Source organism: Sturnira hondurensis, unplaced genomic scaffold (genome assembly GCF_014824575.4).
Source record: "Sturnira hondurensis isolate 20B ecotype Veracruz unplaced genomic scaffold, ASM1482457v3 Scaffold0002638, whole genome shotgun sequence".
Classification (NCBI taxonomy): domain Eukaryota; kingdom Metazoa; phylum Chordata; class Mammalia; order Chiroptera; family Phyllostomidae; genus Sturnira; species Sturnira hondurensis.
The window spans coordinates 10,275,603-10,297,891 of record NW_028075269.1 but is presented as its reverse complement, the minus strand read 5'-3'; the positions used below and the strand labels follow the sequence as shown (position 1 = coordinate 10,297,891).

Sequence of the window (22,289 nt, the reverse complement as noted above, 5' to 3'; positions counted from 1 at the left end):
TTAGTACTTACTGGCAGTTAGGAGTTCCAAACAATTTTAAAGCCAATTTTTGAGGGTTTGTGGGTGTGAGGAAGAGAGATGGAAAGGGCCAAGGATATATATATGTTAGATGATGCTTTCTTTGGCCTCAATTCTTTTTAAGAATAGAATATTTCTGTAATAGCCTTTTCTACTCCCCCCCCCCCCCCGACTGTTTTTAAAATATTCAGTATAACGGTTTGGGGCAGGTAGATTTGATTTGGTCTTTATTGTTAATGTTTATTAAGGAAACTGGACTATACAGAATATTTGGGAATGATTATTTCTAAGAGAGATTGATCTGTGTTTGTAGAACTATTGGTTTTTTCTTAGAGATGCAGCAGAGAGGTACTGTTATGAGAGATTGTATTTTTTTTTTAATTTTTAAAAAAGATTTTATTCATTTTTGGAGGGGAAAGGGAAGGAAAGGAGAGAGGGAGAGAAACATCAGTGTATGGTTGCCCCTCGTGCATTCCCTATTCCCTCCTGGGAACTGGCCTGCAACCCAGGCATGTGCCCTGTCTGGGAATCAAACCATAATCCCTTGGTTCACAGTCCTGTGCTCAATCCACTGAGCTTTACCAGCCAGGGTGAGAGATTGTATTCTTTAGCGGTAGAGTTATAGGAGGTTCAGGGAATACAGGAGTTGACATCCTGGATAGGATGTCCCATTCTGGGACAGCAAAATCTATAGTCACAAGTTTGTACCTATTAAGTGGACAGTTGCCAAAAACAATTCATAGTTTTAAGCTCTTCTACCATTGTCCCTAAATTTATTTCTCTTTAGATAAGACCCAGCTGTGAATGTGAATCTTTTTGTTTTGCTATAAGTTGGTAATGATGTGAGAACTAATAGAAAAGGGGATTTGAGTTGGGCAAATGTTTAAATTACTTTTAGATGAATGGATATTTCATAATAAGCAGGAAATATTGAATAAAGCCAGAATGGCAAAATTGTCCTAATTGATGTTTTTCTGATATTTCACTTAATTTATCTAGTGAGTTAGTAGCTTGGCTACTCTTGTTCTAAAGAAGCCACATTTTTTAAAATTATAAAGTATTAAGATTTTATTTTAATTTTTAAAAGATTTTATTTATTTATATTTAGAGAGAGGGAAAGGGAGGGGAAAAGAGGATGAGAAACTGATGTGCAAGAGAAACATTGATTGATTGGTTGCCTCTCGCATGCCCCCAACTAGGGGCCTTGCCCACAACCAAGGCATGTGCCCTGACTGGGAATCAACTGGCAACCTTTTGGTTTGAAGGCCCGCACTTGATCCACTGAGCCACACCAGCCAGGGATAAAAGATTTTTAAGATTTTTATTTGTACTTTGTAACTATTTGTTTCCTAGGGGATGAACAAGCAAATTCAGTAAGCAAATATAATAAGTATAATTATTTGGACCAATAACCTTTAGTCTATTTTTTTTCCCTAAGTTTTTGGATTGTTTACATGTTTAGTAGAGTTTTAGTTTTTGGAAGGGTGGAAGGGATGATATGCCTGGTACATATTCTGGCTCATAACAGACTGGTAAAGGAACACAGAACTAAACTGGCATGGAGTCCTAATATCACTAGTCACATAAAGTGCTTTCTTTTCTGCATATAAATTGGCTCAGTTAGGACTGGACTTGAACATGCTCTTGCAGAGTGCTACCTTGGTCTACTTTTAATTTTGAAAAAGTTATCAATAGAGACATCAAATATATATTCATATACAGTTTTCCTTAATGCTTTAGCAAAAAAGAAAAAGAAAGAAAAAGCTTAGGCCTGCTGCCATTGTATTTTTGTTAAGGAAAGAACATTTGGAAAACATTTACAGAACCAGGTAGATTAGGTAGTGGTTCTCAACATGGAATCCATGGTCCATTGCATCATAATCACTTAGCTGCTTTATAAGAATATAGCAGTGTCCCAACTTGAGACACACTATAACAGATTCTATAAGTGAGGCAGGCTCATAATACTCATTTGAAATGAGCACCACAGGTGATTTTTATGTGAATGAAAGCTTGCAAACCACTTAACGTATTTTGCTGTTCATAATGCACTCCTGTGTGTAATGGGCACCCACATTTTCGTGCCCATTTTACATGGGATTATTATAGACCATGGACATTATATGTTCATGTATATAATATGCATCTTTATTTTCCCCTAAAAATTTTGGGCAAAAAAAGTGTGCATTATACATGGCAAAATAAGGTACATAGGGATTGACGATGCTTGGACCTTAAAAGTTGTTTTTGAATACATTTTTTTCTTTTTTTGTCTTTTGTTTGTTTTTCCTTTTCTTTTTTCCTTTGTTTTCTTTTTTCTCTTTATTTTCTTTTTTGTATAGTTTATTTTCTTCCCTCTTGAATACATTTCTTGATAAAATAAGTAGAGAAAAAATTGCAGAGTATTTGAGTGTGGTTAGCCTTTTAAGATAGTATTTTACTGATTTTCTTCCCTCTACTGTATTTAGTCATTACCCTTAACAGTGGAAAATACTCATAAAACCAGGAATGAGACTCATTTCTGCCTCTACTGGTCATGGTTAAGAGCTTTATGGGTTTAAAGCCTTTACCATTCCCCCCTCCTATCCCATACTTTTGACAGTTAGTTACCACTTGGTTTAAACTTCCGCTGAGCTTTATTTTAACTTAATTTTTATATGATGTCTAGCATAACAACCTCCCCATTTACCACAAAAATAGGTAACTAGAGAACAAGGATTATCTTTTTTTCTGTCCAAGTTTTACTTCCCTAGTGGGAATGGGAAGAAAAAAAGCAGATTATTCTTTTTATCACAAATTTACTAGTGTGTTGCTTCTCTCCCTCCCCCAATTAACAACTTCCTAATAAGTGAGCTGCTGTATAGAAAGTGGTTTGCACTTTCAATAAAGCTTGACTCATAGTTTTCCAGGGTCTATATGACACATTCTACAGTTATATGAAAAGGCTACTAAAAATGCTTTTCCTTTTTCTAAATACATAACTAGTGTAGTCATATCTTCCAAAACAACATATTGCAATAGATTGGAAGCAGATAATGTCTTCAATTCAGCCAGACAATAAGTAATCACCCCGAAATGTAAAGTAGTGCTACTCTTTTCAATTTTGTTTTGTTTTGTTTTGGGAAATAAATAATATGACTTCCTTTAGAATGAATTACATTTTTATTTTAATTTTTAATATATTTTGATAGAAATAACCCACATTTTTTCAAAAATATCTTCGTCTTCTCAGTATTTAAGAGTGAAAAGAAATTTACAAAAAGTTTTGAAAATTGTTGAAATATTTCATTGGGCCTGTGAGGCCAGTGTCTTAAGTTCAGTGTCTCTGAGTTAGCTTATCATAACAAAAGATTAGGCATGGAAAATGAAAAGACAACCCACCAAATAGGATAAAGTTTTCATAAATTATGTATCTGATAAAAGACTTTATCTGAAACATATAAAGGACTCTTACAATTCAATAATTAAGATAACGCAAGTAAAAAATGGGCAAAGAAATAGACATTACTCCGAAGATAGACACATGGCCAATGAGAAAATGCTGAACTTTATTAGGAATTAGGGAAGTATAGATCAAAACCATAATAAGATACCATTTCACACCCACAAGGATGGTTATAATCATCAAAAAGGGTAGGTAAGCCCTGGCCGGGTTGCGTAGTTGGTTAGTGTCATCCTGAACACCAACAAAAGGTTGCAGGTTGAATCCCCAGTTGGGGGCTTATGGCAGCAGCAAGGATCCAAGTCCCTCCCTCCCTCCCTCCCTCCCTCCCTTCCTTCCTTCTCTGAAATCAATGAGCATATCCTGGGGTGAGAATTGGCAGGGGGTGGGGGGGACGGGACGAGTGTTGGTGAGTAGGTGGAGAAATTGGAACCCTCATGCTGATGGGAATGTAAAATGGTTTCAATTGTTTTGGAAAACAATCTGACAGTTCTTCAAAATGTAAAACATAGAATTACCATATTACTTAGCAATTTCACTTTTAGGTATATACCTCAGGTTAAAAAAACAAACAAACCACAAAATCAACACCTAAAAACTGAATCCAGTGTCCATTAACCAATGAATAAATAAAATGTGAGATATCTGATACAATGGAATATTTTTGGTAATAGAAAGTGCTGATACATGATCAGGCATGAACCTTGAAAACATACAAAGTGAAAGACAAACAAAAGAACATGTATTGTAAATCATTTAAAATCATGAAATACCTGCACATCTATGGAGACAAAAGTAGATTGGTGGTTGCCTTGGGCTAGGGAATTGGGACCTGAGAATGACTGTTAATGAGTATAATGTCTTTTGGGGGTGATAAAATGTTTTAAAATTTAGTGATGGTTACACACCTCTGAATATACTAAAAACCATTAAATTGATTACTTAAACAGGTGAATTGTGAGTATGTGTTACGTCTCAATAAAGACCTAAATAAGACATTTTAAAAGGTCAGACATCCAGTGGGTTTCCTCGACCTCTCCGTACTTTTAGCTAGTTGTGCATGTTATTAACAAAGAAGGATTGAGCATGGGCCTGCGAACCAGAGGATTGCGGTTCAATTCCCAGTCAGGGCACATGCCTGGGTTGTAGTCCAGTTCCCTGCAGGCCAACTCCCAGCAGGGGACGCACAAAAGGCAACCATACATTGATGTTTCTCTCTCTCTCTCCTTCCCCTCTAAAGATAAATAAATAAATAAATAAAATAAAATCTTTAAAAAAAAAACAAAGAAGGAACTAAAGTAGTTCATTTCTTAGCAATACACTACTAGAAAAATAATTCATAGAAGAGGTGCTGGAGAGTTCCTCAGTAATATATTCTCCTTATACAAAAACACATTTTCAAATTTATAATTTTTTCTGGTTTTTGTAACCATTGAAATTGTAGATGTTGATACATCGTTGTATACTCCATACAGTTGAATTATTTTTCTGGTTTTTAAAATTGTACAAATCAAAGAAATTCCCGAAGTCCTAATACCATTGGTAACAGGCACACCTTGGAAACCAGTCTGGTTTTTGGTTCCGCTCATTTGGTTTGTGGCCCCCTCTTTACTCTCCATTCAAATCTAAAGAATGATAATGAACCCTGGTTAGAGCATTGTCCCCACTTTGTTTCCCCATATAAGAAGAAACCAGTGAGTGAGTACATAAATAAGTGGAACAACAAATCAATGTTTGTCTCTCTCAGTAAATTTAAAAAAAAAATTTAAGGCTAAAAACCAGTGAAGTGAGAACAGTAGCTGTTGTGTCCGTCCGTTGTCCCCCCCCCCTTCACCCATACAAATAACAGTTTTTGCATGTGTAAGAGCTTTAAAGGCAAATATTTACAGTTATATAAGCTTGATTACAGTACTTTCAGTTTTGAAAATCTTTATGAAAGACATTTATGGTTTGTAAAAATAAACAAACAAAACAAACAGGAACAAAAATGTCGGCTACTTGTCCTTTACAATTTCTGTTAAGATCCTATATGGTCCTGATGCAATCTATACTTCAAGGGGGGTTGGGGTTTTTTATTGTTGTTTTTTTCCTCCTTCTTACAATTATGTTCTTATGTTTTATTTGCCAGACATGGCACTTTATATAAGTGCCCTATTATAGGAATTTAGTGAAGTACTTTCAGAGACCTTTCTGATGCAGAAACACTCTTATTTAAGTTTCATATCTTACTGTCATACAAATCTTGTGAACTGAGAATGGTTTTCATAATGGCTTCAGGAAACTAAGGTATCAAGTCAGGAACAATAGAAGGAACAGAAAAGAATACGTTAAGAAAAAAATAAAGACCTCTTATTCTCATGACAAATTTCATGACAGGTACAGGACAAAGATTTCATTTATAACAGGTTTCCTTAAGAAAGCCAGGAAAAGTAAAGAAAATGTACTTCATAAAGACCTAAAGAGGAAAGAAAACAAGCAGCTTCTTGAATACTCTAATGAAAGGACACTGAATCCTTAGAAATCTATTAGGGCTTCTGTTTGACCACCTCTAATCATTAACTCCTTAAAGTGACACATTGTTGGCTTGATTTTGGGAGATGAACACACAATATATAGTATGCAGATGATGTATTTAAGAATTGTATACCTGAAACGCATATCATTTTATTAACCAATGTCACCCTAGTAATTCAATAAAAAAAAAAATAGGCCCTGACTGCTGGCTAGGTCAGTTGGTTAGCGTGTCATCCCTATACACTGCCAAGGTTGTGGGTTCCATCCTTAGGGCACATACAAGTATCAACCAGTGTATGCATAAACAAGTGGAACAACAAACGGATGTCTGTCTGTCTCTAAAAACCAAAAAAAAAATGATAATGGGATTATAGTTTATTTTTTAAAAAGGTAATGTGATTATAGTTCATTCTAAAGGCAAACAAACACTAGATTTCAGTAGAGTTTCTGGTAATGCGTTTTGGGACGTGTAAGCATGGGACAGCTGTTCTTTTCTATAGTAAGCAGAGTTCTGAACTCATTCCATTATAAATAGGCACTGGAAATTTTCCAGAAGTTTTCTTAAAGTGACCTAGTCCTCTGATGTCATACAATTCAGGAAATAATAATACAACCCCATTCCTTCAGGAGGCATAGGCTCCTTGTGGGTATTAGCAAAACTGTTCAGTTTTTAATTTTCTTTTGCTCTAGCTATAGCAGTATGGTAACCAGGCCAGAAAACAAAGATGTGTTGTTGGCTACACACCTGGTTCATACCTGTGAGAATGAATGACTTTTTATTGTGAGAATTAAATGTGTCCATAATGACCAGAGTATACTCTTGGTCATTTTGGTTAGCTTCCATTGTTAGTTAATGCACTTGAGAATTACCTGTATAGATAATTATGAGCATTTAACATCTTTGGCCAAAGAAAAATATTTAGGAAAGTAACAGATTCTGAAGAGCTGAGCCTTGGTTCTGTTACCTTCTAACTGGACTTTGGGCAGTTTCGTGTAATTTAATTATATTTCTTATTATGAAATGGGATTATTAGTTATTTAACGAGTGATGATTAATGCCTGACAAATGTTTTTTACGTCTGATCTCCAACATCCTTTGCAGGGGTCCTTAGTCCATAGTAATCCCTTCCCCCAGGTGTCTAGATAGAATTTTGGGGGTTCCATGAACTTGGATGGGAAAATAGAACTCTTTAATTTTCACAAATCTCTTGTGTCAAATTGAGCCTTTTCTTTAATCATGAATATAGGCAAGAAACCACACTAGTGTTAGCAACAGCTGTGATTGGAACATATTTAACATAATGTTGCACTCATCACTAGACTTGCTACCAGATCTTATTGTTTATAAAACTTTGTTTTAAAAATATTTCAATACAGTTGGTTTCCTTTGAAATTCCTCATAGTTGGTGTATTTAAGAGCATCATTCTGAGAAAGGGTCCACAGGGTTCCCATAGAAGTTAACTGGAAGGTACTGTGGGACCAAGAAAGGTTAGAAAACCCTGGAAAGCCATGATTTTCAGTTGTACATTAGAACAACCTGGAGAGGTGTTTTGCTTTTGTTTTTAATTTTTTTTAAATAGTGATGTTCCAGTCCCATAAATTAGATTATGATTCTGATTTAATTGATCAAGGGGGGGGGACTTGCACATCCTTAAATCCAGTTTTCCCCAGTTGATTCAGGTGTGCTCCCAGTGCTAAGAGTCACTAAAGGCTTACTTTATTTTAGTAAGGAGATATTTACACGTCTTGCTGCGATTATGCTAATCAAATATTAGATGCAATCTTCTGAATTTTCTCTGTTCTTTTACAGATTGTAGTATGCATTGTTTAGTTTTGGTAGGTTAATTTTCAGCAGGAGGATCTTGAGTGCTTTGCTCTCCCATTAGACTGCTTTGAAATACTAATTGTTAACTTTGACTAAAGCAGTTCAAGTATAAATTAGGTGTTTTTAGTTCCTGATTAAGTGTCTTGTATAAGATTTTATATATTTTTAGAGATGGGGAAGGGAGGGACAAAGAGGGAAAGAAACAACGATGTGTAGGAGAAACATCTATCAGTTTCCTATTACTCGCCTTCTACTAGGGATCTGGCCTGCAACCCAGGCATATGCCCTGACAGGAGTGGAGGACCACACTCAACCCACTGAACTAGTCAGGGCTATTTAAAATATTTTTCAAGTTTTTTCAAGAAGTAAACCCCTTTGAAAGAAGTCTGTTCTATTGTATCCCAAGTGCTCTTCAACAGTGTCTAGCACACGCTCTAGGCATTGAGCAGATATTTCTCAGGTGAATAGCAAAAATTCAAACACCAGAATAGTACACAGTATAAAGTAAGTGCATGTATTTGTGTGTCTCTCCAGTTGACCCACACTTTTTTTCTAAAACCCATGTGGCTAACTATAGACCTGGGTTTTACTGAGACTACAAATTTTATTATAATATTTATTAAAAATTTTCATCCATGGTTATTTAAATTATTTCTAGTGTTACACAATAATAAATGGCCTAGTAGGATACTTTGCCAGAAGTGGAACTCAGGGTAAGATTTATATTAATTTTTTAAAAGATTTTATTTATCTTTAGAGGGGAAGGGAAGGAGAGAGGGAAAGACATATCAATGTATGGTTGCCTCTTGTGTGTCCCCTGCTGGGAACTGGCCTGCAACCCAGGTTTGTGCCCTGACTGGGAATTGAACTGCAATTGTTTGGTTCTCAGGCCCATGCTCAATCCACTCACTAAGCTACACCAGCCAGGGCTCATATTAAATTTTTATCAGTATTGCTACTTGCCCCTGCAAGCAGTGTGTGTGTGAGTGTTTCCACATAAATGCAGTGCAATGTTAATTCCGAAACATTTTTTATCTCTGTTTTATGGATTATATTTATATTTCTGTCAAATGTTTAATGTTCATTTTTACCTTTTTTCTGGGAATTGTTTGAATACTTCAGGATTTTTTTTTTAAGTTGCTGGTCTTTTATTGACTGGACTTATATATTAATAAATTTTAGTACTTTGCCAACGTGTTAAGGATTTTTTAAAAGTTTGTCTTTTGACTTTTTTTTTACACAAATTTAAACTTCATGAATTATGTTCCCTTTTTTTAAAAGCTTCTGGAAGAAGAGCATTTGCCATGCAGAACTAAATTGTAGTATGTTTTTTCCTTTTTGTTTCTCGTGTTTTTGCTTTTAATGTTTAAGTCTTTGAGCTACCAGATTTTTACTTTGGTAGAAAGGGGAAAATAGAAATTCAAGTTTATTTTAACACAGTTGACTTAACAATTGTTCTTTTTTTTTTAAATTGACTTTATTGAGGTGACATTTGTTAATAAAATTATATAGGTTTCGTTGTCTGTATATCGTATTGTGTATTTACCACCCCAGTTGGATATCCTTCTATTACCGTTTATCCCCCTTTTCCTCTTCTCTACCAACTTTGCAGTTATTCTGATAGATGACGATAGTTGATAGTTATATTCTAACATCATACTTTGGATAATCCACCATGCTGATTTGAAATATCACCTTTATTATTTGCTAATGTTTCATATATTCTCTTTCTGAACCAGCCTAACTGGTTTGTAACCATTACCAAACTGTTTTACTGTGCCATTTAATGTTTTAAGATGTGGGTGGGGCCAGTAGTCCTTCATTAAACTATCTCGTCTTGAATATTACTGTGTAGCAACCTATTCTAGATTTCCAGAAGTCTTGCAAAAAGGCAACATGAAACTTTGTATAAGTTAAAATTTATTTGACTTACTGTGTATTATCACTTTCTTTTTGTAGTAGCAGTAGTATTACCAATAACATATGTTTGTGCATCAGACATATGTTCTTGGATTACATATTAGCTACTTATAAAATTATATTTCCAGCCCTGGCCAGTGTAGCTCATTGGTTAGGCATTGTCCTTGAAAGCAGAAGGTCTCTGGTTTGACTCCTGGTTAGCGCACAGGCCTGGGTTGTGGGTTCTGTCCCTGGTTGGGATGTTTGCAAGAGGCAACTTGTCAATGTTTCTCTCTTACATCCATGTTTCTCTCCCTCTCTTCCCCTCTAAGAATAAACAAAATCTTTAGGAAAAAATAAAACTACTTATTAAAGGGTTTAGAAAATACCAAAAGAACCGGGGGGAGTGGAGTCACGTGCCTCCATCATCTATCACCCACATGACTACTAAATATTTTAGTACAATCTTTTAAATCTCTTTTATTGCAGATTTATTTTCTAGTTTTTTATTATGTATATAAAACTTGTGAGTCATGTTTTTAAAACGTTTACGTCAAAATAAAATTTTCATGTCATTTCATACTTTCTCTTTGTGGCTCAGTATGATTGCACTATAGCATTGTTTCTCAAAGTTGGTCTCAGGACCCTATGGGTTCCTAAGAGAGGATTTGTGAGTTTAAATTGTTTTAATAAACTTAAGGCATTATTTGCTCTTTTTCATTTTTAACCTCTTACGAATGTACAAATCCAGCTTTCAGTTTCTAATATGGTAAATATTGAAATAGACCACATAAATAATTTTGGCATAATCACTAATTTTTCAGAATAGAAAAAGGGTCCTGAGACCACGAGATTTGAGAACTACTGTTCTGTAATATTTAATGTAAAAGATGGGTTTATTTACATTTTAAAATGTCTTTTTAATGGTCTTCTAAAAGTATGTGATTACTTGATTTTGTTTTTATCTAGTTGACTTAACATACAGATTACAGAAAATGCAGGCCTCTTTTGTAAGAGGACATTTTCATGCCTCGTATTGTGATAATGTGCTTGAATTAAATTAGGCATGAGACTTTTAAAACAGTAACTTCAGTTTGTTACTTTCTCTCCCCAGGCAGCTGAGTATGTCCCAGAGAAGGTGAAGAAAGCCGAAAAGAAATTAGAAGAGAATCCATATGACCTTGACGCTTGGAGCATTCTCATTCGAGAGGCACAGGTTTAGTGATAATAGGATTACATTTCCTTCTCTATGGGTCCAGTCACACTACTTGGTTCTGCAGTAAATATTCTCATAATCCTAACATTGTAAATGCTGTTTATTGGTTTTCAATTTTAGAATCAACCTATAGACAAAGCACGGAAGACTTATGAACGCCTTGTTGCCCAGTTCCCCAGTTCTGGCAGATTCTGGAAACTGTACATTGAAGCAGAGGTTAATATTTTTTTTTATTTTTCTTATATAGCATCTGATGGGAATTGTAGCATACACTATAGTGGTAAAAACAAGTTAGGAACATAGATAGCACAGCTAGACAAGGAGGATTTAGAATGTCTCTTGCCTTTATTTTGTAAAATAGGTTTAAAGGAGTAATTAAAATGAATTTTTGAAATTTGGGTCTTTACAAGCTGATGATTGTTGCATTTTGCGGTTGCAACAACATTAAAACAGTTTCAATGGTATTGGAGTGCTTTAGCCTTTTATTTACTTGTCATGTGTCAATTTATTGCCTCCTGTGTCATTTATTTAGAACTCATTTTTCTTTTTATTCCTGCTTACAAAAATATGAACTACTGGTATTATAAGCAAATACAGAAATGTTAACCTAGTTCATAGGTTATTTTGAATGTCTGGTGAAATGAAACATTTAGATGAAAAGTTATTTCAGATTTTAATTTTGTGAAAATACATGGTTTGTCAATAAATATGAGCACTTCAGTAATTTAAAGAAATATTTTTTCTGTAGGAGAAAGTTTACATTATACAGTAATAAGCTAATGTGAGTTAAATCTATGTAATCATAATTTATACCAAACTTTTTAAAAATTGTTTTCTCTCTTGATATTTGAAGTCAGGCATGTTTATTTTAAAGAGTAAAACTTATCTCATTCTTAGTTATGATTAGAAAGTAATGTTCATTTTTGAAGACTGGAATTAGCAGTCAAGATGATAATAAAGTGTTAATATGTTGATAACAATTGGCACCAAGTAATCATTTTTAAGGTTATAAATTAATGGGTTGGAAGGGGTGAGATGAGAATAATTGATACCCACATTAAGCAGAAAATGATACCTATTTCTTATAACTTATGAAATACTCTTATTTTGAATATTAATTTTGTAATATAAATCCTCAACATAATCAAGTACACTGCAGCCTCGTCATATTTTCCATAGTAGCTGAAATTTGATAATATGTGGGTCTGTTTTGGACCTATTCAAAGGGCTCTAGTCATCAGTGATATTGAACAGACTTTGGCACAACACAGTGTTGTTACCTGTGATGTGTGCCTCAGCGTGGACTCAGCCAACAGCAGCTTTAAGTGGAGGCTACAGTGTACTCATTGCATTTGTGGTATAGTTTGTATTGTATTTCTTTGGGAGGGGAAGAATTACAGGACAGTAGCAGGAACATTGTGTGTGTGTTAAATATTTTGTGTGGTTGTGTATGTGGTATGTGTGTTTGAATGTTGTGTAAGAGAGGTTGTACCTTATGTGGAGTCTGGTTGTGGTTTTGGCTGAGGACCATATCCTGATGGTTTATCACTTATCCTTTGGGATCATTTCTTTCCTTAATATATTTAATCATCAGAGTAGACTGGCACAAAATTCACCAGGTGAGTGAATAAATAGGTCTGTCCGAAGTATGCTGAAGCCAGTGCTGCTTTATAATACTCATTAAAGCAAGGAACCTGAATCACCTGTACTTGGTCTGCATTCCAGTTTGACTTTACAAACACAGCTTATATGCAAACTCATGAGAAATGAATGTCATTGGCATATAATAGTTTGTGTATAATGACATAGTACTTTCTGAGTTTTAGAAATTTCCTTAAGTTTCTCAAATACTAGATTATTATTATTGTGTTTTACTATAGCATAAGTTAAACTGAAATTGGTAATTAGATAATCCATTCTCTATAAATACAGCGGGTCTGTTTCCCCCATTTCCTAATTGAAAATATGACTGCATTTTAATAAGAACTCTAAGACAAGATGTTATTCCAAGGAGCTGAAAGTTGTCTCAGTATCAGACTTTCAGAGCTACTAGCCATTGCCTGATTTATTTAGTTGGTAGTTATTATAGACACATACACACAAACATGCATGTATGTATAAAACATCTTTTGAGAAAAAGCACAAAAGAATATGTTGTGTATTTTGTAAAATTTGTATTTCTGGTTTAGGAGTTAAAATGTTAAGTTGAATCTTGATTTCAGAAATGCATGTCCTGAGCTGGGTTTTTCTCTTTCCTGATTTACTCTGTATTTAAAATTTTCACATTTTATACTTATTTAGCCTGGGAGAGGCTAAAGTTTTCTTTCGCCATATCACCAGTGTGGCCTTTAGTGTGGTGTAGGCACATAACCTATCATAATACATTAAAATCTAAAGTAATAAGAATGTCTTTACATCAAAGATAGTACTAACAATGTTTGCATAACATCCTGTATGCACTCTCAAGAAAATAAAGTTTTGTTGATACATTTGTGGTAACTCAGTACTTTATGGTGGGAAAATTACGATGTTTCATTTATATATGCTACATTAAACCAACTTCTATGAGTCCAAATACATTTAGTTCTTCGCTAATAGAAACTACATCTTTCATGACAAGAGATGATTTGCTTCCCCAGAGAAATTTCTTGTTTATCCTACCTAAGTTCAAAGTTACATAAAAGGGAGGTTTCTTGCTTAAATTTGAAATATTAATTGCACGTAAGAGCATATAATAAATAATTCTATTTTTTTTAGTTAACAAAACATACATATCTTATTTATTTTAAAACATGTAAACTGTAAACTTTCTTTTTTTTAAATGTATTTCTTTTTTTTTTAAAGATTTTATTTATCTTTAGAGGAGAAGGAGAGAGGGAGAGAAACATCAATGTATGGTTGCCTTTTGTGCGCCCCCTGCTGGTAGTTAGCCTGCAAGGAACCGGCCTGCAACCCAGGCATGTGCCCTGACTGGGAATCGAACCGCGATCGTCTGGTTCGCAGGCCCGTGCTCAATCCACTGAGCTACGCCACCCAGGGCTAAAATAAATAATTCTTAATAAAAAATTAATGACACTCACTAGTCTGATATTTTAAATAATTGCCAGTATTTTAGTTTTTCTTATATCTAAGCATTTAGCAAATACCTGGCTACTTGAATAAATTTGAGCTTTAAAATGTCATTTTCAATTCATTACCTACTTTCTATGCTTTTGCTAAAGCATAGAACCTGTTGGAGCTAAAATTCTATTCTAATGAAAGGGTATTTAGGACCAACATCTTCATCTTTAATGATATTATATAATTTCAAAATTAAGCCAAATTACTTGAGTGTTGAATATACTATACAGTCATGCGCTGTGTAATGACATTTTGGTACGACCGACTGCATGTACAGTAGTGACACACCATAGAGCCTAGGTGCATCTGGGTTTGTGTAAGTGAGCTCTGATGTTCTCACAATGACAAAATTGCCCAAACGTGCATTTCTCAGGAAGTATTCCTGTTAGGCCCTGACCAATATGGCTCAGTTGCTTGGGCATTGTCTTGCAGAGCAAAAGGTCTCTGGTTTGAATCCTGGTCAGAACACATGCCTGGATTACAGTTTTGGTTCCTGGGTGGGGCACATACTAAAGGCAACCGATCGAAGTTTCTTGCATTGATGTTTCTCTCCCTGTATTCCTCTCCTCCCCTGTTTAAAATAGGTAAAATAAAATCTTAAAAAAGAAGAAGGCATGTGTGTTGTAAAGCAGTTCATGGTTATATAGGCACTCACATTTTGCCTCAGGTGCATGAAAGATACTGCTTTACTCTTGAATTCCAAAACACTGCTACTTTACAAGATTTAATTATCATAACAATTATATGATGATTATTAAAGCGCTGTAGTTATCAAATGTATAATTGTAATTGTTACCTAAAAATACTTTTGCTGCCGGTTAAAGTAAACATTTTAATACACCTGTAGCCATTTAGGTGATGTGTGGATATCTTAAATCTGCAATATATATTTGTTTAAGAAATGAGTTTTTAAACACTAGAATTAAGTGGAATACCCTATCAGAGTTTCAGTGCCCCCTTTTTTTTAAGAGTTTTTTTTTTTAGCGGAGGGGAAAGGAGGGAGAAAAAAAGGGAGAGAAGAAACATTGATGTTAGAGACAAACATCGATCTGGATCGGTTGCCTCTTGCGTGCCCCTCAACCGTGGACCGAACCCACAACTTAGATGTGGACCACCCACAACTTAGATATGGGCCCTGACCGGGTGGGTACCTTTTCCTTTGTGGATGACGCCCATCCAAATGAGCCTCACTGGTCAGGGCTCAACACTCTTTAAAGAACCACTGTGTGGAGTGGCCGGAAAGGTCACTAAGAATCACAAAACTGAGAAAATTTACAGTTTTTGCAATATATAGTTTTTTTCCCCTTGTCATGACTCCAGCATTTCCTGTGGCTAGGTAGTCAGTGAGACAGCATGTAAAGTACAATATCTTATTGTTAGCAGTTTGTTTTGAATTAGGCTACAATTATAAGGAATTTTCCTATGAAAGGATGGTATACTTTACTGGTAGCTGAAGGAAGAAATGAAGGTAATGCTGCTGTCTGTGAAACTAATTTTTAATAAACATATAGGGAATTGATTGCTCTTTTAACAACTTTAAAAACAGGAATACTTTTCTTGTAATGGGTTGTAAAGTGTACATTTTCAATTTTTTCAAAATAACATTTCTCCTTGGGAAAAATGACTTAGAAACACCTTTCTTCTTGGAAAGTAGACGTGAACTCAGGATGGAACATGAGTAACCTAAATTGAAATAAACTTCTCTACTGTCTTTACTGTTTTAATGCCTCTAAATAGCAGTTTAAACTGTATTGTTTTGTATATGTTGGGCACTGTGATTTTTTTAAATGCAGATGAAATTGCATTATCATATAGATAAAGTTTTTTTTCTATTCGGCTTGCAATCTTTTTTTTTAACTGTACTATTTTCCTAAAGCTCTGCTCTTTCCTGTTTGTAATAAATGTTGGTCCATGTCCGTGTGATTATTCACATTGTGCTCTAAAACACAATATGCTCTGTAGTTTCTTAAATGCATGTGATAATGTAGTGTAAGGGTGTAAAAGAAAATAGGAATTATTTGCAAACACAGAACTGAGTGATTAAATATCTGAAATGCTTTGAATAATAACATACTATTTTTAAAACAAAGGCAGTATTTGTCTACTTGCAGTTTTATTTTAATTCTTACCAATTTTCCCTTCTGTTGCAGCACAGATGTTGAGGTGTTTCTAACATGGTCTACATCTGTTTTCCCTTGAGAGCCTTTCTCTTCACCCAAGGCATTGCATAAATAAAAGTATTTGCGAAAGGATATAATTAATTTAGATAACAATTTTTGTTAAAATTTTAGTTTTTAGAGAGGGCATGGGAGGGCTAAAGAGTGCCCCTAACTGAGGACCTGGTCCACAACCCAGGCATGTGCCCTAGACTGGGAATCAAACTGGCAACCCTTTGGTTCACAGGCTGGCACTCAGTCCACTGAGCTACACCAGCCAGGGCTTTAGGTATTTATTTTTTTAAGGAAAACTTTGCATTAGTCAACCTGATTGCCTTTATCTTTCTTAACTTGATAAACCAAATTACAATCTTAGCCACCACTGATAAACATACTGAAAAAATAGGGTCATCTTTTTTAATCCAGTTTCTTGTGTTCTATTTTTGTGTGAGTAATAAGAGTTACGGTATATTCTGGAAATGTGGAAAAGGCATCTCTAACCAGATTTTAATAAAAAGTACATATATTCTAAAATTTGTTTTGAAAAAAGGGGGGAGCTGCTTGATCATGTAATTTCCAGTTCTACTGTAGGTAATGTTTTAGCCTAAATCTCTTGAACATTTATGGAATAACATATTTGATACACAATACCTGATAGTTTTTTAAAAAATTACTCTGCATTGTTTTCAATAAGGCTTGGAATATTACCCCTTATGCCTGTCCCAAGAGCCAATAAAGATCTGCTTCAATGTGCCATCAATGAATAATCAAAAACACATAAAAGCCCTTCATAAAAATACAGTGTAAACTTACATATTTGGATGTAAAACTACCATATTTTTCGGACCATAAGATGCATCTAGATTTTAGAGGAGGAAGAGGAAAAACTATTTTTTTTAAAGATTTTATTTATTTATCTTTAGAGGGGAAGGGAAGGAGAGAAGAAGAGAAATACCAATGTATGGTTGCCTCATGAGTCCCCTGCTGGGAACTGGCCTGCAACCCAGGCATGTGCCCTGACTGGGAATCGAACCTCGATCCTGTGGTTCGCAGGCCGGCGCACAATCCACTGAGCTACACCAGCCAGGGCCAGGAAAAACTTTTTGAAGCAAAAAATGTGGTGAAATATTTAGTAACATAAATAACATAATATTTCACCAATGTAAATGTAAAGCTACATTTGGACTATAGGATGCACCCCCATTTTTCTTCCAGATTGGGGGGCAGTGGTGTGTCTTATATTCCAAAAAATACTGTAATCCTAACAAAAAAGTTTAAGGGTGCTCAGTATCTGCACTTGGTTTTACTTGAGCATAAGGGAACCCCAATCAATTAATTGACTTCTCTTAAAAAACAAAAAGATACCTAATCAAAAGCTGAACTATTTTCCAGTGGGTTCATTGTGGGTTTTTTTGTTTTTTAGTTTTGTTTAGTGTGTGCTTTCAATTTGCAAACAGTTCTTCCTTTTGAATGAGTTTGGTTCAAGGCACTTCCAAGAAATGAGGATATCTAAAATAATGATATCTATTAACAGCTGTACTTCTAAATGTGGCAAGACTGCATATTTTTGTTTTAAGTAATTTACTTTTTATATTTTAATTTTTATTACTAAACTGTTTTGCTCTTAACTTTGGAGCAGAAAACAAATAGTATAATGGTGTAATCATTTAAAGTCTACAATTTTTTTTTACATAAGTCAGAGTACACAGCCATGTCACCAAAATTATGAACACTTGCTTTGAATATAACTTGTTGAGAAACTAAACAGATTTTTTAAGTCTCAGGAAAGCATAACCTGGGGTAAGTTTTATGATTTTGTCCGCTAGGAGACTTCCAAAGAGAAGTATTTTCTTTGGAAATACTAAGTCATAGTTATAAAACCAAAGGATCTTCATATCAAAGACAGTATTGAAATGTCATTTTGGAAAAATAATTTTAAATGTGCTTAAGTCCAAAGGTAAAGTCCCAAAGCTTTTTTTAATCTTTCTAATACTGTTATTTATGTGACAGAATATTTTCAGTTACAACCTTTTTTAAGGCAAAATTTGAACTCTGGCATGTACAGGTAACATTATTGTATGTCTTTATCTAAAAATTACTATATGAGAAATGGTCAGCGTTTACCAGTTTTATTGAGATACAATTGACATACAACATTGTATAAATTTAAGGTATACAGTATAATGAATGATTTGATGTGTGTATATATTACAAAATGATTAATGTTTAGTTTTCCATCACCTCACATAGTAAACAAGGGATATGGTCCTTTATGGTGACGATTTCTGTAAGTTTTCATAATGGAAGTTGGAGGGAAAAAGTTGACTATCTCATGATGATGGTTTTCTTGAAATTTCTTCTACTCAACAAACTGAATGTGCAAGTATCACATTTAAAGCCAAGGTGAGCATTAAGTTTAAATCAGAAATTTAAAAGTGGAAGGTAAAATGAATTAGTTTAGCCCTCTTGTTTTATACATGAGTAAAATAAAATAAATTAAGAGATTGTTGTCCAGTAAACCCAGAGTTTACAAACTATACTTTTCTAGGATCGCCTGGGAAGCATTTGTATACAAGGCTTGCATACAGCATACAAAATTGCTGACTCAGTCTCCAAAGAATGGACAACATGGAATCTGTTGTTATGTGTTTGTGGCAGTTGGTTTTAGAACTGAGGCTTTAGAGGGCAGTGTTCAAATCTACTGCTTTCCCATTCCCACTCTCTTTATTTATTCTGCTTCAGAATATTTCATACCTTGAAAAATACTCCCTAAATTTGTCTGGACTATAAGTGATTAGTCTCCCGGCCAATTCTTTTGAATACACCATGTTGCGATTTATCAGTAGTATGTAATCAAATATTCAAATTGACGTGCACTGTGTGCCTGGGAGGGAATGTTCTCAACAGTGTGGTAATAGATCTGCTGGATTCAACTGGGACCGCTTTTTACTTCATTTTATTCCTGAGTTTGACACAATTTTTTTGCCCTATAAACAGTACAGGGTGGGGCAGGTGCAGGTTCACAGCTGTTGGTATGGAAAATACAATAATCAGAAAATAGTATACTAATTAATATATAATAAAACATAAACTCATGTACTAACAACTGTAAATTTTATTTTGTCCCACCCTGTATAATTAAGTATCAAACTCAGACAAGTTGTGAGGAAGGCCCATGTGTTAGGAGAGGGCCACATAGGCTAAAGAGTAACTGCAGCTACCCTTGAGCCAGTTTTTCAATGTGAATATCACATAATTTCAGATTACTGGCTAACATCGATTTATGGAATCAGTACTTGAGTCTCTTTTGGGAGGTAAGGAATGAAGTGTTCTCACAAAGAGCCAGTCACTAGTTTTAGCTATTTGTGTAGTCAAGGTTTTATCCATTTTTGAAATTTTCCCTACACAGATGATTGTATTTATCACCATTTTAACTCATGTTCCCTTAATTAAAATTTTTTTATCCTCGGTGTAGTGGTAGTTTTAAAATCATAACTTTAAAAAATAGTAACTTCATTATTTCCAGTTAATGTCTACCTTCAAGGGAGTTTAACTTACCCATATAATTAAGAATTTAAGCTCAGTGATATTCATATAAGTACTTGCCAAGTATCTTAATTTTATAAAATGTAAATGTCAAAAATGAAATTAGTGAAATATCTTGTGAAAGTAGAGACTTTATGTGATAGGAGGGAGCTTACATGGAGTTGGAGAAGATTGCCAACAAAATTTTGGTACCTGCTTTTGTACATTTAATTTCCTTATTCACCTTTTTTTTTATTACCAGTTTTAACTACTGTGTAATAAATGACTTTCAAGATTTTGTGGTTCTTGAAACAGTATTGAGATTATCACTGTTTAGAGTTGAAGATTCAAGTTCTATGTCAGTCTCTGGTGGGGATCACATGATTTAGTTCTATGTAATGGGTTCACTACAGGTTAGAAACATTTTTATTAAAACAAATTTCTATATACTTAACTGTTTTTTATTTTGAAAGTTTTATTAAACTTACAAAAATGTTGTGAGAACAATACAGAGAACTCCCATATACACTTCACCTTCATTGGCTAGTTTTTAACATTTAGCCTATGCTTTATTCTATTTTTTTCCTGAACCATAGGAGATTGGGTTGTATACATTGTGGCCTTTTAACACTTGTGTATTTTCTAATAACAAGGGTATTCTCATACGTAATTACTTACAAAATTCAGGAAACAACATAAATAGAACTTTAACATATGCAGTCCATGTTCTTTCATTATTCTAATAATCATAGTAATTTAATCTAAAGCCATTACATGTAGTTGTCATCCTCTTTGGTCTTCTTTGATGTTGGCTTAAGCCTTCATTTGTTTGATATTTTCTTACTAGATTCAGGTTATTTGCATTTTAATTTGAAAGGTACAAATTGGTTGGGTGTCCTCTCTCACCACGAGGTACGTGGTGTTCATTTACAATTTAGTGGGGTGCCATTGTTGAGACTTTGTACTGTGTGATTTTTTTTTATAATAAAAATAAAGAAGAGACACACTCTCCCTGGGAGCATAAGCACATCCAAGCCTTTCTTCCCTCTCGGGCTGCATTTCCTAGACTTAAGGGTCCCCATTAGACTGGAGCAACGGGCAGCAGCATTTCATCCCCAGCTAGTCCCCTGACCCTGTCTCTGAGGGGCCCCCCTTTCTCTGACTTTGCAGTAAGCTAAGGCAGTCGCAGTTTGGCTTTCTTCTGTTGCTCCTTACATGGTGGGCCTTCCCTTGTTTCCCTGTCCCCACCTTTAATAATGTGCTCTCAGAATTAAAAAAAAAGGTATTAATAGGGAGATACTTTGTAAAAATCATTTCTCATTCAGTAACTTTCCACCCTAAATAGTAACTTTCCACCCTATTTTAATCTATTAATGGTACTTGCCTGAATCATTGATATTTTCCTGACAAGTAAGTGTTTTCGGTTTATTGTTGAGTGTAAATACTCTATTGACTCAAACTTCAAGCGTATTATACTTGAAAACTATTGGAAATATTAGCTCCTCTTTCCCCATTTTTTTGAACAGCTTACTAATCAGTGTAGTAAGCAAAGATGACTTAAAGGATTTCAGTGAGTTATAGTTGTATCAAGTTTTCCAAATACAAAACCATATACTGTATCAAATGTCTTTACATTTGTCATAAATTCTATGAGGAAGATTGAAAACATTGCTACCTTACTCATAGGTTATCTAGAAACTTAACTAATTTAATGTTTTTGCAAGAACCATTGTAAGCTGTGGCAAATAAATATTGCTTTACTTAGTTGACCAAATGGTATGTTTCAAGTAAGAATTCGTTTTTTAGAAATCTTGGGATCTTTGACTTTAAAACATGTTAGAAAGTCAAATAGATCACCTCAATATTGGATTGTGTTTGCAAATGCTATATTTTTAAAGTAGTACAAAAATAATTTTCTGTTTGAGGTATAAATTGAAACACTATAAATTAGAAAATATTTTCTTTTTTCAAAAGATTTATTTTTAGATAGAGGGGTATGGAGGGAGAAAGAGATGGAGAGGAAACATCGATTGGTTGCTTCTTGCACATGCCCTAACCTGAGACTGGTCTACAACCCAAGGCATGTGCCTTGGGAGGGAATCAAACCAGCGACTTGGCTTTGTGGGACGACGCTAACCAACTGATACATATGGGTCAGGGCAGAAAATAATTTTTGTGTTAACACTTAAACATTGCATAAACCATAAAAGTAGTATTTTCCATAAACAGTAAGTTGTTAAATGGTAAATTTGAGTTTCCCAAGTTCACAGAATACTTGAGATTTGCATTCAGAGAACACTCCAAATCAAAAGAACTATGTAAGTGTCTGATTTAGTTTTTATATAGTGGGGTGGTTACTTGCCATGTGTCTCAGGTGCAGAGTCTGAAGTCTACCCTTACCTGTGTTATTGAAACAGTGGCCTGATCATTTTTTGTAGTGTAAAAAGATAATGTTTAAAGAATTTTTACTCTTATTTTGTAAATGCAGGGAATTTGTAGGTCGCTCTATAAAGGATAGTATGGAGGAATAGGTGACACTATCTGGATGTGGGGACCTATGATTTTCTACTTCT

At 34.5% G+C, this 22,289-nt stretch overlaps 1 protein-coding gene across 1 annotated transcript in view; it reads left to right on the top strand.

Annotated features, from left to right (window-relative positions):
- The window catches only part of CSTF3 (cleavage stimulation factor subunit 3), a 75,367-nt gene that overhangs the window by 5,648 nt on the left and 47,430 nt on the right, over window positions 1-22,289 (top strand). Inside the window, exons 2-3 of the mRNA XM_037040472.1 lie at window positions 10,814-10,915; window positions 11,036-11,131. Of these exons, the coding sequence (XP_036896367.1) occupies window positions 10,814-10,915; window positions 11,036-11,131 (198 nt within the window). The remainder of the gene's footprint in view (window positions 1-10,813; window positions 10,916-11,035; window positions 11,132-22,289) is intronic.